Consider the following 24,327-nt stretch of genomic DNA (forward strand, 5'->3'; position numbering starts at 1 on the left):
GAAGAATACAATGCAGCAGAATGAAGCCACATCTTAGAAAGGGGGTCATTAATGACCAGGTCACCCATTCATATACGTCATACACCCCCTCGGTCCTTACTAGGATTAAAGCTTGCATTATTTATGTCGTAGTTTATGTATTTAATTAAAGCAATCGTAAGAACACAACCTGCTGGTCTATGGTGTTTTGGGCCTCTATGGCTTATAAAATATAAGTTATCAATTATTTCTACTAGACCTTACAAGTCATATTCTTGTATGGGTGCTCTGTACATTATATCTATCTATCTATCTAGCTATATATATATATATATATATATATATATATATATATATATACACACATTTACAAATATTGATATATAATTGGATGTCAATTGTCTTCAGAATTCCTCATATTAGGCAACGACCTCCTGGTGTATCCATCCAACTTTCCTTCTGTCCTTGTTAACATGTTATAACAATGTTATCGTCAGTTTCATAAATTATTATATGTGAAACATGAGAATATACCGTATTTGCTCGAATATAAGACGACCCTGATTATAAGACGACCCCCCAAAATCTGAATATTAACTTAGGAAAAAAGAAAAAGCCTGAATATAAGACGACCCTAAAGGAAAAAAGTTTTACCAGTAAATGTTAATTCATGTAAACTATTTTTTTTAATAAAAGCTATGATTGAGAAAAATATTTTTTTTTGTTTTTATTTCTTGTATTTTCCAGCCTGTCCCCCAGTTACGCACATCTGCCCCCAGGCTTGCCACACCAATATGGCACTGTGGCCCATGATATGCCTTTTAACCCTCTATATGCCACTGTGCCCCATGGTATGCCTTTTGACCCCCTATATGCCACTCTGCCTCCAGAAATGCCTTATACCCCTATATCCCATTCTGGCATTTAGGGGGTTAAAATGCATATTATGGGGCAGAGTGGCATATAGGGAGGTATAAGGCATTTCAGGAGGCACAGTGGCATTAAGGGAGTTAAAAGGCATTGTATAGAGCACTCTGCCTCCAGAAATGCCTTATACCCCTATATGCCACTCTGGCATTTAGGGGGTTAAAAGGCATATTATGGGGCAGAGTGGCATATAGGGAGGTATAAGGCATTTCAGGAGGCAGAGTGCTCTATTAAATGCCCCCTTAACGCCACTCCAGAAATGCCCTATGCCCCCATTTAACTAACACACACACACACACTCTCTCCCCCCCCTCCCCTCCCCTCTCCTCTCTCCTCTCTCCTCTCTCCCCTCTCTCCCCTCTCAGCCCTCTCTTACCGGTGCTTCCAGCCAGGGCAGCGGGTTGACGTCGCCTTCTGCTGCAGCCGGAAGGAGGTGGAGTTGGCAGCGGGGGTTTGTATGCGTCCGTCGCGTATACTTTCCCCGGCTGTCAGAGATCAGAGATCTCTGACAGTCGGGGAAGGTCTACGCGACGGACGCAGACAACCCCCGCTGCTAGCCACACCTCCTTCCGGCTGCAGCGGACGTTGTCTACGCGGATCGCGTAGACGTCAACCCGCTGCCCCGGCAATACAGCAGGAAGCACCGGTAAGTGTGTATGATGGGGGGGGGGGGGGTGAGACAGGAGGATCCAGGTCCCCTGCAGCGGTGCGGGGGATCTGGATCTTAGTCTCCTAATCAGACTCTATTTGAGGTCTGATTAGAAGACGACCCCGATTAGAAGACGAGGGGTATTTTTCAGAGCATTTGCTCTGAAAAAAACCTCGTCTTATAATCGAGCAAATACGGTACTTTTTTTTTTTATTTGCATCACTGGTATTTAAATCTAATTTTCAAGTAGATATTATACTTCGAATCCTGTCCCAAAATTCATGTTCTGACCCTTACATTTTTGGTTTCCCTATTTTTTTTTTTGTAGAATCTCATAAAAAATCTCCCGGAGCAGAAAGAACTGAGTGCTTTGGCGCAGCTGAAGAGCGAATACGAAGACTTGTGTGAGCCGGAACAATTTGGAGTTGTGGTATGTACCGAAAACAGACCAATAATTCAGCTGGGGTTTGTCATCTGTCAGACGGAATAAAAAGAAAGACATTTCAATTGCGTATTGATTTTTCCATTATAGTAACTACTTACATTGCCGCGTGTGAAAACTGGCTCGATGCCTTTTGGTAATATTATTTATCAGAGGCTGGGCAGATATAGAAAATGCGTAGAGATCAGTGTGAAAGGTAAAAATAAAAAAATGACCCTATTTATTCAGCTCAGGTTTTTAGACGCAAAGCACTGGGATTTACGGAGATGGCAGAAAACATCACAATATTGGGTTAATAGAGCGGTAATCCGCGAAGATGCTCTTGAATTAGAAATATGGTAATATTTTCAATATCACACAAAGCCCCAGTAATTCATCTGGTGATTTTATAAATTATTCCTCAGTGATATTTAGAAAAGGGAGAATTGTAATTAAATAATAAAAGTTTAAAGTACTTACGGGACTAAAATGAACCAAAATGGGCTAATTTTGGCAAAAATCATGTTGTCGATATTTCTGCCTTTTTTTTATCTTGCTCCCTTTAGAACACAGAAATTAGGACCAGTTCAAACCATTCTATTTACAAATTCTCTTTACTGATTTCTGCCTCTGAACTGAAACAGATAGGTCAATGGCGGACGTCCTTGTTTTAAAGCTGCAGTGCCATTGAAGATCCCTCACGACAAACTATTTTGCTACTTGATAGGAGGTCATAGAAGCGGAGACAATTCACATCGCATAACTGTTAAGAGGCTCTCGAGTGCGGCTTAGTATAACCCTGGTAATCATTTTCACCAGGTCTATCCCAACCTGAACAGATGGTTCATTTCAAATCACGGACGCAACAAAAGATAATAGAAATTAGTATTTTGGTGCTAGAAGCCTCATTATTTCATGGGAATGTTCTTGTCTGCAACCTTCCAGTCAATCATTTTTACACTGTGTGCTTTGTATGTATTGTTTAAGATGTATGCACTTGTGCTGCAAAGCTTTAAAAGTGGAGCAATCACCATAGCAACCAAGAGATTGGCCCCAGTTTAACACAAGTGCATATGTATTAAACAATCATTATATAACATCGTTGTCTTACGTATCACATATCATGCTGCACATGATTGGCAGGGGAGGATTATTATAACAATGGACATAAAGAGTTTTCAGTACTAATAGTTTAGTCTTTACAAGAATTGATTATTTTTCATTCATTCATTCATTCATTCATTCATTTTTATTAGTACTGTTAGAGTTAATTATGTAAGGTGAGCTGTGGTGCAATCACCTTGCAAGGAGGAAGATTTAAAAACTTCATTTCAGGTGGCAATTAATACCATATTGTTGTGATATACGACTTTGATATTAAACGAGGGGAACTTGCCCACAAAGGCAGTTTTTAATACCGGGAATAAGCAGAGAACAATGACCTCACTTGGCTCTGCAAAATTCCCCAGCCTATCCAGAGTTCCTTGGAAAACTAAAGCCTCTTATAACTAAACAACTTTTTATGGATGATTTTATTGAAGAGAAGGAGGTAATTGTCTAGCTTGGGAGTTGTTACCGAGAAAGCAACAAAACCTCAACAGCAAAAAATGCTGAATGAAGAGATATCCAATTCAGATTTTCTTTCTGTTTAGTTCATATTATTGTTTCTGAAGGCATCCAAAGATCTAGCTTAAGTTTCATAAAAAAAGAGACATATTATTTCGGTTGTCAGCTGATGACAATGACTTCAAGCCAACTTCTCGCTTAATAGAGGTTCTCTTCCTTACATTTCTCTAAACAAACATACCTTAGTAGATCTGTCACTTCATTCTTTCCAATGAAGGCTTATTCATCAAAAAGCAGCAGAAAAACTTTTAAGAAACTTATTTTTTGTGTCTATGGCAATAGCCTATCAGTGCCTATCACACAAAAATTCCCCCCCGACAAAAATAAAAAAACGAGGCAACATTTTACGTGATTAAAGGTTATTTGTTGGAAAGGTATTGGAGAGGAACAATGTTTCTAATACTGCATTTGTTGTGAAATTCAGCAGAGGAGTTGGAAGAAGACCTGTAGGATAATATATTCATATTACAGAATATCATAGTGTATTCAGTTTTATATCGGAGGAAATATGGCATTTTGTAGGCATTATTACAGGAGTTTACTATACATACTAAGCTGTAAAACAAGCATTCGCAGCAAAGCCGGGTTTAAATCAACTGTTCCACTCGGTCTCCTTCTTAGCACAGATCATTTCTTTATACACAATTTGCCAATCCATTTTCTGTTCCTCCTGGCTAAAATCACTTTGTCAATTCCATCTTAAACCTCTGCCCTTTAATAACTAATCACTCTCTCTGTGTCGTCCATATTTTGCACTGATGTTAATTTTTCCAATGTTTATTCCTAGTTTTTTCAATATCTTAAGACACCTGCCTGAATTAACTTAGTTTTTTATCCATTTGTTGTACATTGTGTTTTTTGGTAATGTATATCCTTATACATTAATTAGGGAACAATTACCCAATAAGTGAGATTAATACGGATATATTATTATTAAAATTATATTGTAAACTATACTGTTTTCAGATGTTTATTATAGCATAAACCACTAGGTCACTGTGACATCATTGCAAAAGGGTTTTCTAATGACCAATTAGCCTTTGGAACTTAAACTTGGATCAGCGAACACAATGTGGCATTGGAACACAGAAGTGAGGGGAATGATAAAGGGCCTCTTTACGCCTATGAAGATATTCTATTAAAAATCAGCCTTTTCCAACTACAATAGTCATTTACAACATTAACCCCGTCTGCGCTGGATTTCTGATCCATTTCATGTTATTTTTATGGACCAAGTTTGCTTCTCCTTAAAAAACAAGGACATTTTGAAGCGACCCAACACTTTTGAACGTTAGCGTACACAAAAAAAGGGAAAAAATAAATTTTCTTGAATGGCATTCGTATATCACAAAAAGGTCAGTGACTGTTATGGTAACGATGTTACTATTTTCTTTAATCGCTCGAATATACCGTATTTTTCGCTCTATAAGACGCACCTGCTGATAAGACGCACCTAGATTTTAGAGGAGAAAAAAAAGGAAAAAATATTTTGAGCTAAAAAATGGGCTAAAATATTTATTACAATAACTGAATAAGCTATGAACACAGTAAGACACACACAGTAAGACACACACAGACACAGTAAGACACACACAGACACAGTGAGACACACACACACACACACAGTAAGACACACACACACACACAGTAAGACACACACACAAACACAGTAAGACACACACAGTAAGACCTCCCTCCCTAACCCCCCTTCTCAGTATCTCCCCTCTAACTCCCTAACCCCCCCTTCTCAGGATCTCCCCTCTAACTCCCTAACCCCCCCTTCTCAGGATCTCCCCCCCCCCGCCCCGGTCACTTACCTTAAACTCCTGTGTTGGAAGCGTGAGGCGTTTGTCTCGGGTGCCGGCGCTTCACTGCTGAGCGCCGGCGTCTGACGTCATATGCCGGCGCCCAGCGTAAAGCGCCGGCACCCGAGACAAACGCTTCCAACACAGGAGTTGAAGCGCTGAGGCAGGCGGCAGTGGCGGCGGCCGCCGCCAGCAAAGGATTCCTGTATATCTGTCAGGCAGGGGGGCCCGAGAGTTGCACCCCTTGGGCCCCCCTGACTGGCAGAAATCCAGGACTCCTCTGCTGGCGGCCGCCGCCGCCTGCCTCAGTTGCGACCCCGGATTTATCGGCGTATAACACGCAGGTAGGGTTTAAGCTCCGGATTTTAGTTAAAAAAGTGCGTGTTATACGCCGATAAATACGGTATATCGTTGCCCCCCCCCCCTCCCTGCCTGCATCTTCGCTCCATAAGACGCGGCTGATTTTTCATCCTACTTTGGGAGGAAAAAAACTGCGTCTTATGGAGCGAAAAATACGGTAATTGACATTGCCTGCACACACGCACATCAGCTCCATCATGTCTGCTGCTAATAATTAGATTGAGGTCTCTTTATCGCAAACACATTGAGGATGCTAGGTCTTTGCATCCTATCAGGACTGCATAATAATGCCTATATAGGATTAGAATGAGCAAAGCTCCTGGATACCCTTTATAAATAAAACATAATAATCTCTATGACCAGCCTGGTTGCAGTACTAAGTCTGTTTCCACATAAAGGATTGAACAATGGATATTCTTTATCAGACAGGGAGCTCTAGATGATAAAACCGAGATGGACGTAGAGTCCCGAAAAAATTGGTCGCAAAATTCTTTAAAAAGTCTTGATGAGGCCCCGCCCCTGACCACGCCCAACCACACCCCAACCACACCCTCTAAAATAAAGATCTCCCCGTTTAACCGTTTAATATGTGGTATAGAGCGGGGTAAGAAAAATAATAATGAAAGAAAAATGTAGAAACATAAATATGGACTGGAAATATATCAAACACCATTTTCTCTGTATAATTCAGGAAGTAATGCAGCTTTATTGTAAGTGACAAATATAAATAAAGCACGTTGGCGGGAGATTGTGCATAATATTACATTTTTGACAGGTCATATCAGATTAACCCAGTGCCAAATTTGTATAGAGGTAATTGCTCCATTATATTAGGAGATGTCAAGAACAGAAAAGTATGACAAGGAAATTGTTAGAGTCCACGTTTAATGAATTTGTTATTGTGGCTTGGTGGCACTTTTAAGTACCTTTTGGCTATTACAGATAAAGTTGTAGCCCTAGAATATGTTGTTTTTGTGTCAATCAGAACTGATATGGTTATTTTCAGAGTTTATTGGGAACATGATATGCATTAAAATTGATAAATACATATAAAGTAGGAGCAGCAGTAATATATATATATATATATATATATATATATATATATATAAATATATACCATTCAAATGTACCGTCCATTAAAATAACATGAAATGAATCAGAAATCCAGAAATCAGACGGGGTTAATGTTGTAAGTGACTATTATAGCTGGAAATGGCTGATTTTTAATCTTCATATGGGTACAGAGGCTCTTTATCACTCCCATCACCCCTGTGTCCCAATGGCACGTTGTGTTCCCTGATCCAAGTTTAAGTTTAAAAGGCTAATTGATTATAAGAAAACCCTATGTGACCCCATGATACATATCTTGGAAAGGTTATAGGGTTAGCATGTTGGGCAGATTAACTTCACCTTCTCCTTTATTGTCTCTTGTACCATTTTGGCCTCTATTCGGTAAATGGGGAGTTTGCAGAAGAGTTATGGGTTTAATTCTCTCTCTTCCCTATACATGAAGCCAACACTGCCAATTTTCTCCAGCGAGAACCAAGTGAACCAAGTTCTGTAGCTTCCATGACATCTTTAGGACGTATGTTGGTGCTTCACTATCCAGCGTAGGATTTGCTTATTTTCGCACCAAAACAGCTAGACAATTTTCTGGGGTTTTTTTGCATAATATTTATCCACAAGCAGATATCACGTACTGTGTAATTCTTATTACTTGGCATTTGATCTGTATTCAGTCTTTAGATTCATGTTAACACAAACTAATACTCCTATTATGAAATAAACATTAAAAGGGTGATTGTATGTATAACACTTGGGTGATTGTCAGCGTAGCACCGTTCCAACGGTTTTTAACAATGCTTCTTTCTGTTTAGTTTAAATAATAAAATCGCTAAAGTTCATGTAATGAAAACTCATTGAAATTTTAAATTCTTAAAACAGATCATAATTTCCATGTACAAATTAGTTAGAAGGGTAAAGTAATAATATGAGCTTGTGATAATCCGTGCATTCATCACACATAATAAAGGTCAAACATAGTTGTTAAAAATTCATTTAGAAGAAACTTGCTTTGAAATCAGGTTACTTATCATCAAATAGATAATTAACTTAATATTATTCATCATGTTTGTGAATGAATTCAGAGATTCACATTTTCATTCGGATGAAGTTTTGAACCACATAGAAAAGCAAATTATCATATTGCATTTTTTTTTTAAATTTACATTTTACACTCACTCTGACTTTTAATTAATGCAAAGTAATTTAATATTGGTTTTTTTTGGGGGGGGGGGGGGGTAATTGAGAAATTCAGTGTGGTCAATTTACATTTTCTCACTTCCAGCAAGAACATGTATGCAGATTAGCGATACATTAGTTAGTCATTCCAGAATCAGAACGTGCCAATTTACAAAAGAATTTTGTAAATTACAAAAAGGCACTCATTCGCATATTATTTCTGAAAGATAATAGAACACTGAGTGATATATGCATCTACGCTACCATTCAAAGGTTTGGGGTCAGAAACGTCCTTTTTTTTTATTTTTAAACCAAAGCAAGTTTTGTCCATTAAAATAACATGAAATGGATCAGGAATCCAGCGCACACAGGGATAATGTTGTAAATAACTATTGTAGCTGAAAAAGGCTGATTTTTAATAGAATATCTTCATAGGTGTACAGTAGGCCTTTATCACTCCCATCACTCCTTTATCACCCCCATCACTCCTGTGTTCCAATGGCACTTTGTGTTCACTGATCCAAGTTTAAGTTTAAAAGGCTGACTTGATCAATTCATTGTTTACGCAGCCTGTTTTATGCATTTCTCTTGTTTAACCATTCCTTTGCTCAATTACTTTTAATTTCTTTTGCCTAATTCTTACAATACTGATCACGCTCCGGTGTCAGATCTTATCCAGATCTATGTATTTGTGTACACTTCTTCTTGAAAGCAATGTTTCATGTAGCCACTGATCAGGATTTTCAATTAAAGGAGGAGAGTTGTGATTTAAACTCACCCATTTCACTATTCATTAGGAAGGGCCGACACTAGTAGGTTCTCCACTGAGAGAGGCTGAACATGCCTTTTATAATGCATAATTCAGTATGTGAGGAGACCTTGAAGAAATCACATTGATTTAATTACACATTATGCAGGGTCAGCCAAACGCTTCCTGAGGTTGGACCTCCATAATGCATAGTAAAGTCAAGGATAACGTTGAAATGATGGCCACCTTCAATGGACCTTTGAAGCACCAGTTGTAGTTCTATCTGGACACACGATTCCTCCTAACCTCTACCTCGATCTTTTGGCCTATCTTGACATCTCTATTGGCAAAACTGTATTAGAGAATGGCATATGAGCCAGGGGTCATTAATAAACCACAGCTGGGAAGCAACAAGAGTTATAATTCTAGGACTTGATACAATGGTGTTTAGTTACATCATGACTTCCTAACTTTCCTTTCTTTCCAGCACAACTCATTGGCATCAAAACACTCAAAAGTTCATTAAAGTTGATTGTTTCATAGACCTCTAGTATGGGGAGTTAATTGTTGATAAGTATAGTTTACGCAACACATTCTCCTATAGCACCCAGAAATGTTAAATACTTCTATATGTCCATGAAATGTTGTAATAAAGACACATTATGTGTATCCACTTAAATACTTTGTATATTGTGAAACAGGGCAATGAAGCTTTATCCGTAGCTGTAGACATTCACTGCCAGAGGCAAGCAATTTATCGTTTGCCCCTCTGACATTGAGCAGATTAAAGTTTGGGGATGGCCTGGCAAGCTGAGAGTAGAGATAAGAGTCTGGTGGCCATAGCTCCATTCATAAAGCTGCGATAGCCATCGCCATGTTCAAACAGATACTGCCTTGTTGTTGAGATTTGTAGAGCCTGCTTTTATGGGGAATAAAATACAGTAACGGTCGGACATGTTACACTGTAATCTATGAGGATGATTCCTCTGACTTAACTCTTTCAAAAACACACTGCAATAAATACCATCACTTCTACTCGGACTTTTGCACATTATAGATTGCCGTGGAGCAACAGAGAGAGAGTTTTCATTGGTAAAGCTATAGGAAAAATAAATCATTGAACGTAGACCACACTTTTGAGAGCCTGATGTAAGGAAGCAACTGTTGTTTAACCATTTAAAGGAATGATGGATTTCCAACTCCAGGTGCTGGAGGCTTATTTGGGTAAATGCAGTCTTCCAGCTCTGCTATGCGGACGGCTAAGCTTAGTAATGCTTGGGCTAAAACCCATATTATATCATCAATTGAATGATATCTAAACGTTCCTTACAGGTACATCACACCTGAAATCTGCGCTTGAATATAGGTAACTGGATTGAGATTCTAGAACATAATAAAGTAATTAAGTAATGTTTATCTAATGGACAATTATTTGTTACCATTAGCAAGTCCCTACAATAGACTCTTTATAATGGACTCTTAAAGGGTTAATATTCAAACAGTCCAGAGACTTTTACAAAGATAAGCACTTCCTACAGCAAATAAAATCAACTCTCCGTTTAGTGAATAAGCACCATTCAACCCACACAACATTCTGAACTTTCATGGGGTAAATAATAGTCCGTCCTCATAAGTTGTTTTTGTGTTTTATGATATCTAGTAAATTATTATTTACATTTGAATGAACACAAACAGGAACACAGGTCGACAAACAGCGGCGATTGTCATGAATATACATTACATTCCATTTTGGGTGCCCCTTCAACAATTTGTTTACATTTTTTCCCCATATTTTCTAATATTATCTCGACCAGGCACACAATCGCTATAACTGAATGCTTTAGCGTGTAACCACATATTATTTTTTATCAAAACGCTGTGTATAATTACTCTAAATGCTCTGTGATTTCCTGCAAAGAGTGGCTCCTGGGGGTTATAGTAATGTGGAGCAACACGTAACATGCCAAATCTTTTACTCTTTGTGTAATTATAGTACTGTGGGAAGCATATACAGTCATTTTCATGTTAACTTAACCCTTCCTCCTCAAACTACATTATTCTTGTAGAGAGAGTTTAGCGCGAAGGCAGGTGACGAGTTCTAGTCCTAGGAGGAGTACCAAATACCCTCCACCCTGTTATATTATATATGATTTACAGTAATGGAGAATTATGAGAAAGGTCATTTTGTCCATCTTTACTGAATTACAAAGCATTAGGTATTGACGGCTGGAAGATCTATTTATTTAAGGCCATGAATGATGCCCCTACGTATCATATCTCAATATAGTTGGAAGAAGAACTAGACTTCCACATCTCCAAAAATTAGCACTTTTCTCCTCCTTGTTCCTTGGGTTTTTACTGACCATATATGCCCCAGCAGGGAGTGGAATCAGCTTTTTACGTTACGTCCAGGAGAAAATCTTTGGCTTGGCTCAAGCCTGACGTTATTTCCTTTTTGGCTTTGCAGATGAGTTCAGTTAAAGTACTCCGGCCGCGACTTAACGGTATCCTCTTTAAGTTGATGTTTGATGAACACGTCAGCAACATCAAGCCAGATATCATAAGCGTGACGCTAGCCTGCGAAGAGCTGAAAAAGAGTGAGAACTTCAAGAAAATGGTAGAACTTGTGCTGCTCGTGGGAAACTACATGAATTCTGGCTCTAGAAATGCACAGTCGCTTGGATTTAACATCAGCTTTCTCTGCAAGGTAAGGCCTTTTCGGAACTGTAAACACAATGATAGAACTTAAACTGTTGTGGTATTAGTAGGCCCTTCTGTGCCATAACACATCATGTTGATGGAGTTCCTGTATGTGTTGTTTAACTTTACACTTAACCCTTAATGTTTCTGTGACTGCATACATTCATCATTTATATAAAGTTGCCAAGGATCTAACGTACAGGTTGCAGTAGACCTTATTAACATTCTATGGGGGATTTATATTTTATTATAGGCACAGTACCTAAAATTGTACTCATGGCATTATGATATGAATAATAATTGTTTCAGTCTTACTAGATTGAACATGAAGCTTTGAGCCATAATCATACCTGGGAACTCTTGGGGTTTGACCCAGAGTCTCCGGGTAAATCGCTGGTTTCTCGTCAGTTTCCTCTTTCTTCGGACGAGAGAGCGGCGTTTAGTCACGCCCACTCCGCCTCGTACTCCCCACCCCTGTATGGTGGTCTAGGGCTGCCCCAGTCCCTATGTGTGGCTAGCCCCGCCTCCACATGCAGCTAACCCTGCCCCTTTATGAGGCCACTCCCTATAAGACGGAAAGCTCTTGGTACCCTACCCTGGGAAGTTCCTAAGTCTAGTCATTACTAGCAGACTTTCTCCGACTGCATAATGCTCCTGCTGCTGATCACATTGTACTAATTTGCAAATACCCTTCCACTTACCCCTTTGCAATAATACTAAAATAACAGGTTATAAACTGGTAATATCTGAGAATGCCATGGCGTATATTAGATTTATAATTGTTTTTGGGCTACCTCTCACTACTGCTTCTTTTTTGATTATTTTAATTTAATATCTACTTTTGTGTTATCTGTTAAAAGCCTGGGATCGGTGATGCCCAGACTGTTTTTCATGACATCAATTAAGTGAACAATGTTTAATAAAAAATGTTGACATTTAAGTTGAACTTACTCTTTAACAGCAAAAAAAAATCATGGTAAATAGTTACTGAGAAGGCTGATTGCGTGTTGGAAAGAAATGACTAAATATTGTCACAATGGTAGCTTTAGATATTAGCAAAACAGCACACAAATAAGACAAATTCTCTTTGTGCTTTTTTCGTCGGTGATGTGAATTATTCACAGCTAAATTATTTAGTTCTTTTTTTATATATATATATATATATTTATTTATTTTTTACTTTATAAACAGCACCTTGGTTTTGACAGCATTATTCAGTGTTCTTCCTTACAAGTAAATGCTTTTTGTCAGCTCAATTATTAAAAGTTCCAATAATCGCAAAAAAAGATTCAAAACAAAAAAAAAGCATCTCGTGTGTGTCAACCGAGAAGACGAAGGTTCGGCGTGAAAAAAGGGGCCGCTGTCTCTAAACTGTAATTATGAATGACGCTGCAGAATTAAAGGCATAAGTGAAATTGAAAAGTGAAAGCTTTCACATAATTAAACCGGCAGACTGCGGCTATTTATATAAGAAAGGCAGTCAGATACAGTTAATCTGAGTCAATTTGCGCATGTTTTTTTCTTGTTTGGAATTAAAAAAGGATCTGGGATTAAGCCGTGAATAGTAAATACAGGCTATTAGATAAACCTGTATATGCTCTCACCCCCAGATGAATCAAGCATGGATTGACCTGGTTTAGCTCTGTGGTACATTAAACACACTGCAATCAGTGGTCATTCTGTTTAAAATGAAACATGCGTCTCTGCCTCCCAGTGTATCCGCCTGTATTATCTGGAGTGTACTGGGAGCTAATGGCCACCGGAGTTATTTAGAGACAATGAACTCTATGTATTAAACAAGATTCTTCTAAAAGTCCTTAAATACCATAGCAACCAACAGAATGTCCCTGCTGATTAGGACACCCCTCTGTTGAAGGAATGATGGCGATGATGTTACAACGTAGCAATGACTGCTAGGAAGAACGGAATGCTCCCGTGCCGTGGAATGCTCCATAGATACGATCGATGGAATATTCTAACCTAGGCCAACTAGATTTAGGCTTAGGGCGGCTGATCTGAAGAAGGCAACTTTCTTAGTGGCAGATTGTCTTATATGGTGAGTGGCTTCGCTGGTACACCTCAGCTAACGCCCTTTGGGGAAGTTAAGAATCTACCTTCAAAGTGGCCCATTTGTATTGTGGTGATCTCTGTAGAGTTTTTCCATGCTTAGAAGGAGTGCCAGTATATGATGTACTCATCTTAAAGAAAGAAGGACCTGCCCTGGGTCATCACTGGATACAAAAGTATCTTAAGTTTGCAAGAGGCACTGATGGTGTGGGTTTTTCATGCCTCTAAACTGGCAAAGACATTTTTTAACCAACAATGTTGATAATCCTATATTCATCTACTCCTTATTCTAAGTTTTTTAATTTATGAGGGTACAGAGCTGTCTCGTGCTTATCTCCTTGGGGGTTCTTCCAGTGGCACATAAGCAAGCCCTTTCTGCAGATGTTAGCTGGTCAGGCAGTTTAAGGCCCTGTTTGTCAATGGATCAGTTTTTCCAGTTGCTTAAGGATTCAGACAGAAAATGGACTTTGTATACACGGCTTTCCTTGATGGGACTGTTTTGTTCTTGCATTTCTTATGTCGTCAGGATACATTGAGCTAAAAGGCATCAGACTTTGAGTGATAATTATGAGATACGCCTTGGCTTACTGAAGAGGTTAATTTTCCTGAAAACGTTATCTGCGTTCACTCGTCTATGATATACACCAGACCCGTATCTGTCATGTACTTGTCAAACCCAAGTATGAGCTCAGCCCACTGATCTGACTTCTTTTACTCGAGGTAAGCTCAAAGGAACACACGCAGAGCTTCTGCCAAACTTCAGATGAAATAAAGGCAGCCTTAAGGGAAATACCATCATGTAGCAATAGTTGTTTTAGAGGAAAGAGATTAGGATTTTTTTTATATAAAATCAAATGCTGTATTCACTGTACAGACACGATAATCTTCTGGGAAATACATTCTCTTCTGGCAAAGCATTTGCCATTAAGAAATAATAGTAAACATTTGCATGGGAGATGAGGAGCTAAAAACTCATCACATCCACAGTACTGCGCAGCTCATTTAAAGCAGTGATTCCTCCTCAATTGGATTCGTTTTTCATAAAGTTGTGGGTTCATTATTATTGAACTGTTCTGATTGTGACACCGGAGTTCTGAATAGAAGATTAATGTGAAAACACAGACGCAGCAGGCAATATCGAGGTTTATGGGTACTGGAAACAATATTTCCTTATGTGCTATTGTAATGTTAATTGGAAGCTGAGACTTTGGGGAAATACACCAAGGTAAACATTATGTTTAACCCTGTGAGTGTAAGAGAGAAGAAAAGCATAATGAATTGTTAAATATTTTATATCTCAGATCACCAAAGGTGGGCAATACACCTCATCATGTTTTGCTGGCTTTATTAACTATTTTGAGGATTCCTAGCTGTGAAAACTATAATGAGTGTTAACGAGAAGAAGTTTATGATAGAAAGATGTCCTATTAAGGTCCATGTGTCTCGGTTCCATCCAAATCCAATCTTAGCTCCAACCATTCCATACCCGCTTAAAGGGACGGTCATATGACACAAAAGCTGATACTGATTGGTTATTGCCATAGAAACTGCTGACTTCCTAAACTTTCATACTAACACATTGAATGAATGTTTTATTTTAGCAGAAAAGAACATAAAACAAGCATAGATTTGCGAATAAAGAACTTGCAATGTTTTTAATCCAGAGTTTAACCCCTTCGAGACAAAGGCTGATTTTACTTTTTGTACCCTTTGTGACAATGGCCTTTTTAACATTTCTGCGCTGCTCGTGTTTAGCTGTAATTTTCTTCTTTCCCGTTTACTGAATCCACACACATTAGATATTGTTTTTTTCAGGACAAGAAGGGCTTTCTTTAGATGACATTGTTTTGATTGTATCATATTATTTACTATTAAAAAAATTATAAAATATGGTGAAAAATTTAGAAAAAAATGACTGTTTCTAACTTTTAGTTGAAAAATCTTTTACTCATCTATAAAAGGTAATGAAAAAACCTGCTAAATAGATTCTACTATTTGTCCTGAGTTTAGAAATACCCAATGTTTTTATGTTTTTTTGCTTTTTTCTACCCATTATGGGGCAATAAGTACAGGTAGCGTTTTGCTATTTCAAAGCCATTTTTTCCAAATCTGGTAATTCTTCCCCCCATGTGCCATTTCGGGTATCTTTGAACCCGGCCAATGCAATTTACCCCATCAAGTCATATATTTTTGAAAACTAGACAGCCCAGGGTATTCCAAATGCTAGTATTTTAACTCTTTCCATGCACCATATCTACCACCAGTCTTTGTCAAACTTTATGGTAGTCATTTTTTTGCATTTGTTTTGTCACACACATTTTACTTCAGGTATGAATTAAAATGTTCTAGTTTATGTCACTATCACAAAACACCCCAATATGTGTTCAGCAACATCTCCTGAGCGCAGCGATACCCCACATGAATGATTTTGCCTGGCTGTTTGGGGGCAAAAGGGCCACATTTGGGGCATGCGCATTTTTCAATGTTGAACTTTGGCATTTGGGGATCCACTGCCCATGCCCTATTTGGTACATCTTTGAGCCGGGCCATTTCAGTGTGCCCAATAAACCCATATATTTTTCAAAACTAGACACCACAGGGTATTTTAAATGCTGGTATTTTAACTCTTTGCATGCACATATTTTACCACCAGCATTTTTTCAAAGTTTGCAGTAATATTTTTGTGTGTGTATTTTTCCCACACACACCTACTTTATGTATGAATTTACAGCTCCTGGTATATGCCGCTGTCACACGACACCCCATAATGTGTTCAGCAACATCTCCTGAGTGCAGTGATACCCCACATGCATGGGTGTGTCATTTTTTGGGGGAACTAAAAGGCCACATTTGGTACGTGTGCATTTTTCTAATTGGAAATTAGATGTGTGGCCATCCTTCCCCCCGTGTTAATTGGGACGTTGTTGAACCTGGCCCATTCAATTTACCCCATCAAATCATACATTTTTTAAAAGTAGACACCCCACGGGCATTTAATATGCCAGCATTTTAACTCTTTCCATGCGAGAATTGTTTTAAGCTAATATGCTAATTTTAGGACTTGCTCACAAAAATATATTTTTTATATATATATATATTTTTTTTTTTATTTTTTTTTAAAAAAATTTAACATTTTTTTTCAACTTGGAGGTTCCCCTGATAGTGACATCAGTGGGAAATGATTTTTACATTTTACAGTTTTTTTACTATTTTTTTCTAATTATTATTAATTTTATTTTATTTTTTAATTTATTTTTACTAATCACACTGTGATTAGAAAGCTGGGCTCCATTGACTTGCATGGTGAATGCAGTACCTGTATTCAACCTGCAAGTGGAGCCAAAGTTCTCTAGATGGTCTGGACTATCTAGCGAACTTTTAAAATTTGTGGTTCCTGTTACAGGACGGCGGCCATCTTCCTTGATGGCGAAGATTGCCGGCAGCTGCGGCTGTGACCGGTCTCCGGAGCGGTCACAGCCCATCAAAAGGTTAGTGTTTGGTGTCGCTGGATGCCTCCTGATCGAGGCATTCCAGCGACACCATTTAAGTTTAGGAGGCGATCGTCGATCGCCTCCTAAACGCTTTTAAAACGGGCGTCCGCCGCCATACAAAGTATGGCGGATGTTGACGCCCCGTGGAGGGGCCAGAGATGGCCCCTTCGTGCCGATCGCGGCGTTGCTGAATGCCTCGAGGTCGAGGCATTCAGCAACGCTTTTTGGGTGCAGAAAGCGATAGTAGATCGCTTTCTGCACCCGTTTAAAGACGTGCCGGTCCTGGCACGTCAATTGTCGTAAAGCACATGCTTTTCCGTGCCGTGCCAGGACCGGCAATTGTCATTAAGGGGTTAAATAGTTCTTCAGGTCCTCCATTTTATCAAAAGAAAACACTGACAGAACGTAATAATATCTGTTGTGAATCAGTATGTTCTGTACATATTTGTTATGAAGCTAATATGTTAATTAAATCCACGTATTTTTAGCAGATATGACACTTGTTTTTCCATTTTCTGAAGTGAGCAGTTTCAGTGGATATGACGGTGGAAATTAGTAACCAACCTTTTAATGCTGTATATCTCTGCCCATAAATACATTATGTCCACTTCTCTTCAGTCTTCTTTATATATATAATAAACGGTTGTCAGTTTACTGACCTTTCATACCCGTACTGAGTCATTCACTAAGATAACTGCCATTCCCAGTCCAGTCAGTTCCTACATCAGATGCATCAAAAGTTTTCAGGTAAATATATAGTTTAATCCAGAATGGAGAGATTAACTACTACTTAGGTAGTGAATTCTGTCAATATTCTGAGCAATATTGAGCAGTATTCTGAGCATTTCTGAGCAATATTTCTGTTAAATTTTTACATATGCAGAACATCCAGTAGTCCTATCATTGTCAAAACTCTATATAGCTACTCTATGGACATACCTGGAAGCTCTTCAAGTTTGACCCAGATCCTCTAGGTAAGGTGCTGCTTCCCTGGGACTCTGGATCCTCCAGACAAGGAGGAGTGATGTTTAGCCAGACCCCATTAGTTAAGATTGCCTAGGGCCCCTACCAGCTTGTCAGTGCCATTTTAGCCCCCAAACTGTGTGTCAGGGTCATAATTTTCCCCAAACAGCTTGTCTGTGCCATCTTTCCCCAAACAGCTTGTCAGTGCCCTCAATCAGCTTGTCTGTGTCATGTTTGCCCCTAATCAGCTTGTCAGCTACTTTTTTCTTTCAGGAGACACAGCTAATATTTGGAGGAATTTGAGATTATTATGAATTTATTAGCATTAATAGGGGATTACCATGTAGAGCTCTTGGATCATTTCAGTCCTTCAAACTTCTGTGATATTGGAAGCCGGCAGGGCCCATGGGCATGTTTTTGACTCATTATTCCATTGGGGTTTTAAACACTATGCTTCACTCTGAATATATACTACACCTTTAATCATTCTGGGGGATTATTAAAATAGAAAATAAACCTTAAATTATTTCCATAGTCTAATCCCCTTTTTAATGTTTCATAAGTCAGTTGGTACATACAAAAAATGCACCTTTAAATACAATATAGTTCTTCTACGTACTAAAGATCAATTAAATAAACGGCAAGGGAGGGCTTCTATATCTGCGAAGCCGCAATCATGTCTTATTCTAGCCTCATTGAAACTGGAGAGAATCAGATAAGATTTTTGTTTTCTTTTCAAATCCCGTGAAACAATCAAAGGCAGTCTTCCCTCTCTCCATGTTGGTTAACCAAACACTGAATTAAAGGGTATTACGTCCTAGCACAATCATTTTTTTCATTGATTTGAGGTGAGGAAATCATTGCACAGAAGATGTGAAATGGCTTTTATATGCCTGTATGCATGCTAGAACTGCAAAAGCATTTTTTTAAATATTATAGTGTCCAGAGGGGGTTTGAAACAATGCTTGCCGTTCTAGAACTCTTAAGTAATTAAAAGGAATTAGCAAATATACCTTAAACAAATTTAGAGCTCTGTTACTATTTTGCGGGAGAAGATAACTGGGGTCTGCGTTTCATCAAAATCCCCCAAATCGGCTGCAAGCTTCCGTTTTAATAAATAAATCTATATGATGAGGCTATAGCGTGCAATCTTTTAATTAAATCAAGTATAGTTTTCCCATAGTCTTATATGTGTTTGTGAAAGAATCATATGTAATGCCCAACATCGTTATAGGAGATTTTAGGGGGGGGGGGATTCATTGATAAGCAGGGAATTAAATTCATCTGAATTGAAATAGAGCATGACCTTAGTATCGTCAACTTCGGCCCCATTCCCCAAATAAGACACATAGACAATGTATGTAATTAAAATTGCTTTATTGTTCGATTTTGGATAAATTTGGCCACGGTCAAAATCCCGGTATTATCCCCAACCGTGACACTCATTATCATATTTCTTAAACGTTATAAACCACAAATTCTTGGCTACAAGCCAACCATATAACACCGTATATCTATAGGGCTGGTAAGGGCGTAACAAACCACGTCACCTGTAGAGGCTGCCGGCGTCCAAAGCCCAGCAACCACACGTCACCCAACGTATCACCTGAGCAAGGCGCCCAGGGAGTGTTCTGCACTTCCGCCCTGAGACATGTGCACCACGAGTACAACCATACCTTAGATAGTTGTCTCAAGCACCGAACCAGCCAACCACATATTAACAATGACCAAAATGTAAACACCAACCGCTACACAAGACGATATAACAAAAGAAAAAGAGGGAAGGGAGGGTGGGAATTTCGCCTACTTAAAAAACCTACAAGCTCATCTGTGAGCAGGTTCCCAAATTTATTTAGTTGATGAAATCCAGTGCCCTCCCCTTCTTCCTGTTCCTGAACATTCAGAGTGTGGGGGCAAAAGTTCACACAGGGGCCAAGCAGTCACAGAGGATGTATGTATCTAACCAATATTTTAACCCCTTGTTAGGTCATGGGGTGCTCCTCGTTCCTTCCCCGGTCATGTTGCCCCTACACCTATTTCTTGCTCCGGGGCTGGTCTTGAATGAAGCAAAAGCTAAACAAGGGAACATTTGGTTAAAATGGTGTAAGACGTGAAAGTGGAGGAATACAGTGGACGGGACGATAATTCTAACATATCAAAAATCTCTTTGTAAACAACATTTGGGGTATAAACTGTTTTACTTGAGGGTACCGAGCGACCCTGAGTGATAGTATGAAGAGTTTTTAACTTGACTGCCTTTTCAGCTGTAGCTCTAGAAAAACTGACATTCAATTATCCCGGACTAAATACGGGTCGGGAGAAACATATTCCAACCTTACTGAAAGTCTGACCGTGACTCTTGTTTATGCTCATTGCAAAACTTAAGCGTACTGAAATCACCAAATTAAAGGAAAATTTACTATCTGAGCGGCCAAATCGACACAGTATCCATGCCACTGGAAACAACAGTGTCACCGGCCACAGGTTCTGTATCATTTAGGTTACCTGACATTTGCCACAGTGCCCGGTATGTACATACATCCAAGCATCTTTTAGCCTTAAGGGCTAATCGCGGTATAAAATTGGCTCAAGGACATAAGAGGAAAATGGCAATAAAATTGCCTCTACGGCCTACCACTGCTTATCAATCAAACAGTGAATTTTACTTTGAAGGTAAGTTGAATTTTGCCTTTAATTTAGCTTTAAAAAACCATTAAAGTCGTTACTGAGCTCTTCCGTTCAAAAACAATGTGATGTCACACTACGTTACTCACTTAGTTACCCAAGTCTGTCTTGTTATAGAGAATACCTTTGTATATATTATCTACTTGCCGCATTCGAAAACCTCTATTTAAAGAGAACATTTTAATAGCGTGATGCCTTTAAAATAAAATTGCCGGGCCGTATGTAAATATGGCTAAATACCAACCGTGTTCTAAGAATTTTAAACTTGTAATGAGCCCTAAAACAATAATTCACACAACCAGAACCATGTATAGTTTAACTGTCAGTATAACAGCAGCACAAATGGAATGGCATTTCCTTCAACATTTTTCATTCCGTGTTACACGGATGTCATTTGGCTATATCCTGTAAAGGCTAGAGAGCTGAAAGCACGCACTGGAATTGTTTTCAGTAATATTTCGTTAAAATCAGTAAGAATGTTCAGCCACAAAGCCCAGCCAGGCACCTCAGGAGATGCAGTTAAAGATAAACATCATTATTTCTATGATTATCAAAGGGGGTAGAAGCTTGGCACCCATTATCAGTTGTTTTGCAAAAAAAGGCTAAATCTTCCATTCCCGTTTAAATCAAACCCATGTCATTTTCTTAACAATGGTCCCACTCTAGTGATCTATCTGTGTAGGGCCACATTCTTGGAAACCCCATCTGAATGTAGGATATCTGCTTTTTTCTGAGCAGATCTGTATGACCTCCTTCCGTCTTCAGTACTTATATGATTATTCATAGAACATCCATTGGGTCAAGGTGGAAAATGAAGACTTGGCTTACTGATATAACTAAAAGGACGATTGAGATCCCTTCCCTTTTCAGCCTGTTTGCCATTTTAATTGACTCAGTTCTGATTTGGTGACGTACCTCTGCGTTGTATAAGTAATGGAATGGTGCAATCCAGAAGGCGGATGGAGACTTATAGGCCAATTCATTATAGTTCAAGTTGTAATACAAGTAACTCAACAAGTAATACAAGTGGTACGAGTGATACTAGTGATACAAGTAACTCAACTAACTTAACTCCAAACTACTCAAGTAAACTAAAAACATCACCTCTTCTTTTCATAACAAGTACTATTGACTTAGACAGCTTCTCCAGTTGCGTTGGCATTGAGTCCAAGTCAACTGCAAGTACGTTCTCCTTAAGATGTAGAGATGTGAAAAGATAACTTGCTTGTTGTCCCGACCAACTAGAGTCAGCTGTGAACTTGAGACATTTCAAACCCTTTTCAATAGACTAAGGTATTGGTGAAATTGTAACACAGAGTAAGTTATGCATGATGTGAAGAACATTTTGGAGGTTAGCCTCCTTTATAAGATGTTCAAACAGTGTGTTGCAATGATGTCTTGCTAAGTGTTATTAAAACTTGCTATATATTCCGGACCTATAGATCTAAAGAGTAATTGTGTGATCTTGGCATAACATTACAGTCACAATGTAATCTATGGGGTAGAAATACTGTAAGAAAGATGTTTCTTTCTGCTCTAATGTAATAGACCTCAGAGGTACAATGTTATGACACCCACCTGGCAACACAATGGTTAATTAAAGGCAGCAGTTCTGATTCCCTTTGAACTGAAAGCAAGAATCATTAGATTTGATAGTTTGGAAAAAAACAGCGACTGGCTGGAGCTGGTACATCACAGCTGGTGATATGTAATTCCAAGATTAGAAGAGGTCAAAAAAATGGATGATTCATGTGCTTTTCTGCAACCACAGTGAACAAGAAAGATTATTTTTATTGAAGTTCTAAGATTAAGTGAACACGCTAAGATTTTTTTTATTGATATCCAAGTTTTTTGTTATCCTATCGGTGATTTTATTACTGTCTGCTGTTTGTTTACCAGCGAAGCATGTTTATAAAAATGAATTAGTGGGAAAAGGCAGCTGATGGCTCTGCTTCTTCCACCGACAAAAGCAGGGACAGCAAAGTAACAAACTTCATTATATAAGAGATGAATATCGCATGATTAGCCTGGCTGAATATTCTGTGAGATACCTAAAGAAATCCAAAGATTAGAGGGACTCTTAAAGGGACAATGACTCTTGATCGTTAGAAAGCCCTCTTGCAATGATATTATAACATAAACAGCTAAGTGACCCCAAACTTTTGAACGGTAGTGTTTATAGTCACATATATAGAGCAGAGTGATGCTTCTTTTCAGAGTGTTGGTAACTTAAAGGTCATATAATGTCTTAAAGGTGCAGTCACATAATTTAATATACGCTCCGTTACTGCTCCTTGAATCCTGTCATTTGCAAAGCTAATGGCTGGGACAGCGAAGCAAATATACTTATAGTTATCCTTCAAAACTGAAATTCGGATTAGCAAACACAACATGCCACTGGAACCCAGGAGTGATGGGAGTGATAAAGATCCTCTTTATGCCTACGAAGATAAAAAAAACAGCCCTTTCCAGCTACAATAGTCACATACAACATTAACCCCGTCTGCACTGGATTTCTGATCCATTTCATGTTATTTTAATGGACAAAATCAGCTTTTTCTTTCAAAAACATGGGCATTTTTAAGTGACCCCAAACTTTTGAATGGTTGCGTATATTACTGTGAAAGCTAACAGTAAAGATTTAATATTTGATACAGATATTTATATGAAAATATTAAATATAAAAAAAAATGTGCTTTAAGTTAAATCAATTAACCCTTTATCTCAGGTATATAGCATATCCATGCATTATGTGCAAACGACTGATATTTAAAGTTGAAAGAATATTTTCTATAAAGCCTCTTGTTATTTTGGACATTGTTGTGTACCTTTTTTAAATACCGCACAAATGTGAGTATTGGGATATATGCGTTTTCGTTGAAGTTGATGTGTTTTATTGTGACCTAAACTTTCAGGACCTCAGATTTCTCTTTCCAACAAAAAAAAGACCTCTGAGGTCCAGAAAGCTGATCTAACTCTAATCTTTTTCTGTGTTGGCTTAAAAAAGGGTATCAAGTTGTACTAAAGACTCCATGTCAGGCGGGGTAACTAATACTGGGATTACTATTTATGAAACCTTGAAGAATCCTCTAGTATTTAGTGCAGAGAAGCTAAACACATTATTTTTTTTTTATTTAATAAAAAAATATTTTTTTATAGGATCACCTAATACGCAAGGAGTTAACTTTTTCTTTTTTAACAGTAATTTTGTGATTAAGCTAATTTTTTCATCAGCGCTTGGAAATAAATGGTCAAGTTGACAGCAAAAACGACAAAAGAAAAAAAGAAGTCCTTTAGTTAAATTATGTCATTAGCGCAATTTTTATTTCAAGAACATGGATTTTATTCGCATGACATCTAAGTAACAAGGAATTGAATTACTTCAAAGATTTTTGGAAGATTGCAAAAAAAAAAATACAATTGCATCTATCTTGTTTAAAAAAATATATATCAGGTTTTACAAAATGTGTTCTTTATGAGAACATGTTTTTTTTTTTTCAGGGCAGCTTGCAATTATGAACTTTTTGATTTATGGTTTGATATTGTACAAAAATAAGTACCTTAGAGAGCTTGTACTGAGTGAAAATTGAGGTAGAAAAATCCGTATTTTTCTTTCCTATCTTGCCGTATAATCATATCGTATATTTCTGACTTTATAAAATGCG

At 38.3% G+C, this 24,327-nt stretch overlaps 1 protein-coding gene across 1 annotated transcript in view; it reads left to right on the forward strand.

The window, feature by feature from the left end:
* LOC149298289 (protein diaphanous homolog 2-like) overlaps positions 1-24,327 on the forward strand; it is a gene marked incomplete at its 3' end in the record, with an annotated part of 441,418 nt that overhangs the window by 264,102 nt on the left and 152,989 nt on the right. The window contains exons 24-25 of the mRNA XM_089487690.1: positions 1,884-1,985; positions 11,224-11,463. Of these exons, the coding sequence (XP_089343816.1) occupies positions 1,884-1,985; positions 11,224-11,463 (342 nt within the window). The remainder of the gene's footprint in view (positions 1-1,883; positions 1,986-11,223; positions 11,464-24,327) is intronic.

This window comes from Sceloporus occidentalis, unplaced genomic scaffold, assembly GCF_023333645.1.
Source record: "Sceloporus occidentalis isolate IW3139 unplaced genomic scaffold, rSceOcc1.0.p SCAF_34, whole genome shotgun sequence".
NCBI lineage: Eukaryota > Metazoa > Chordata > Lepidosauria > Squamata > Phrynosomatidae > Sceloporus > Sceloporus occidentalis.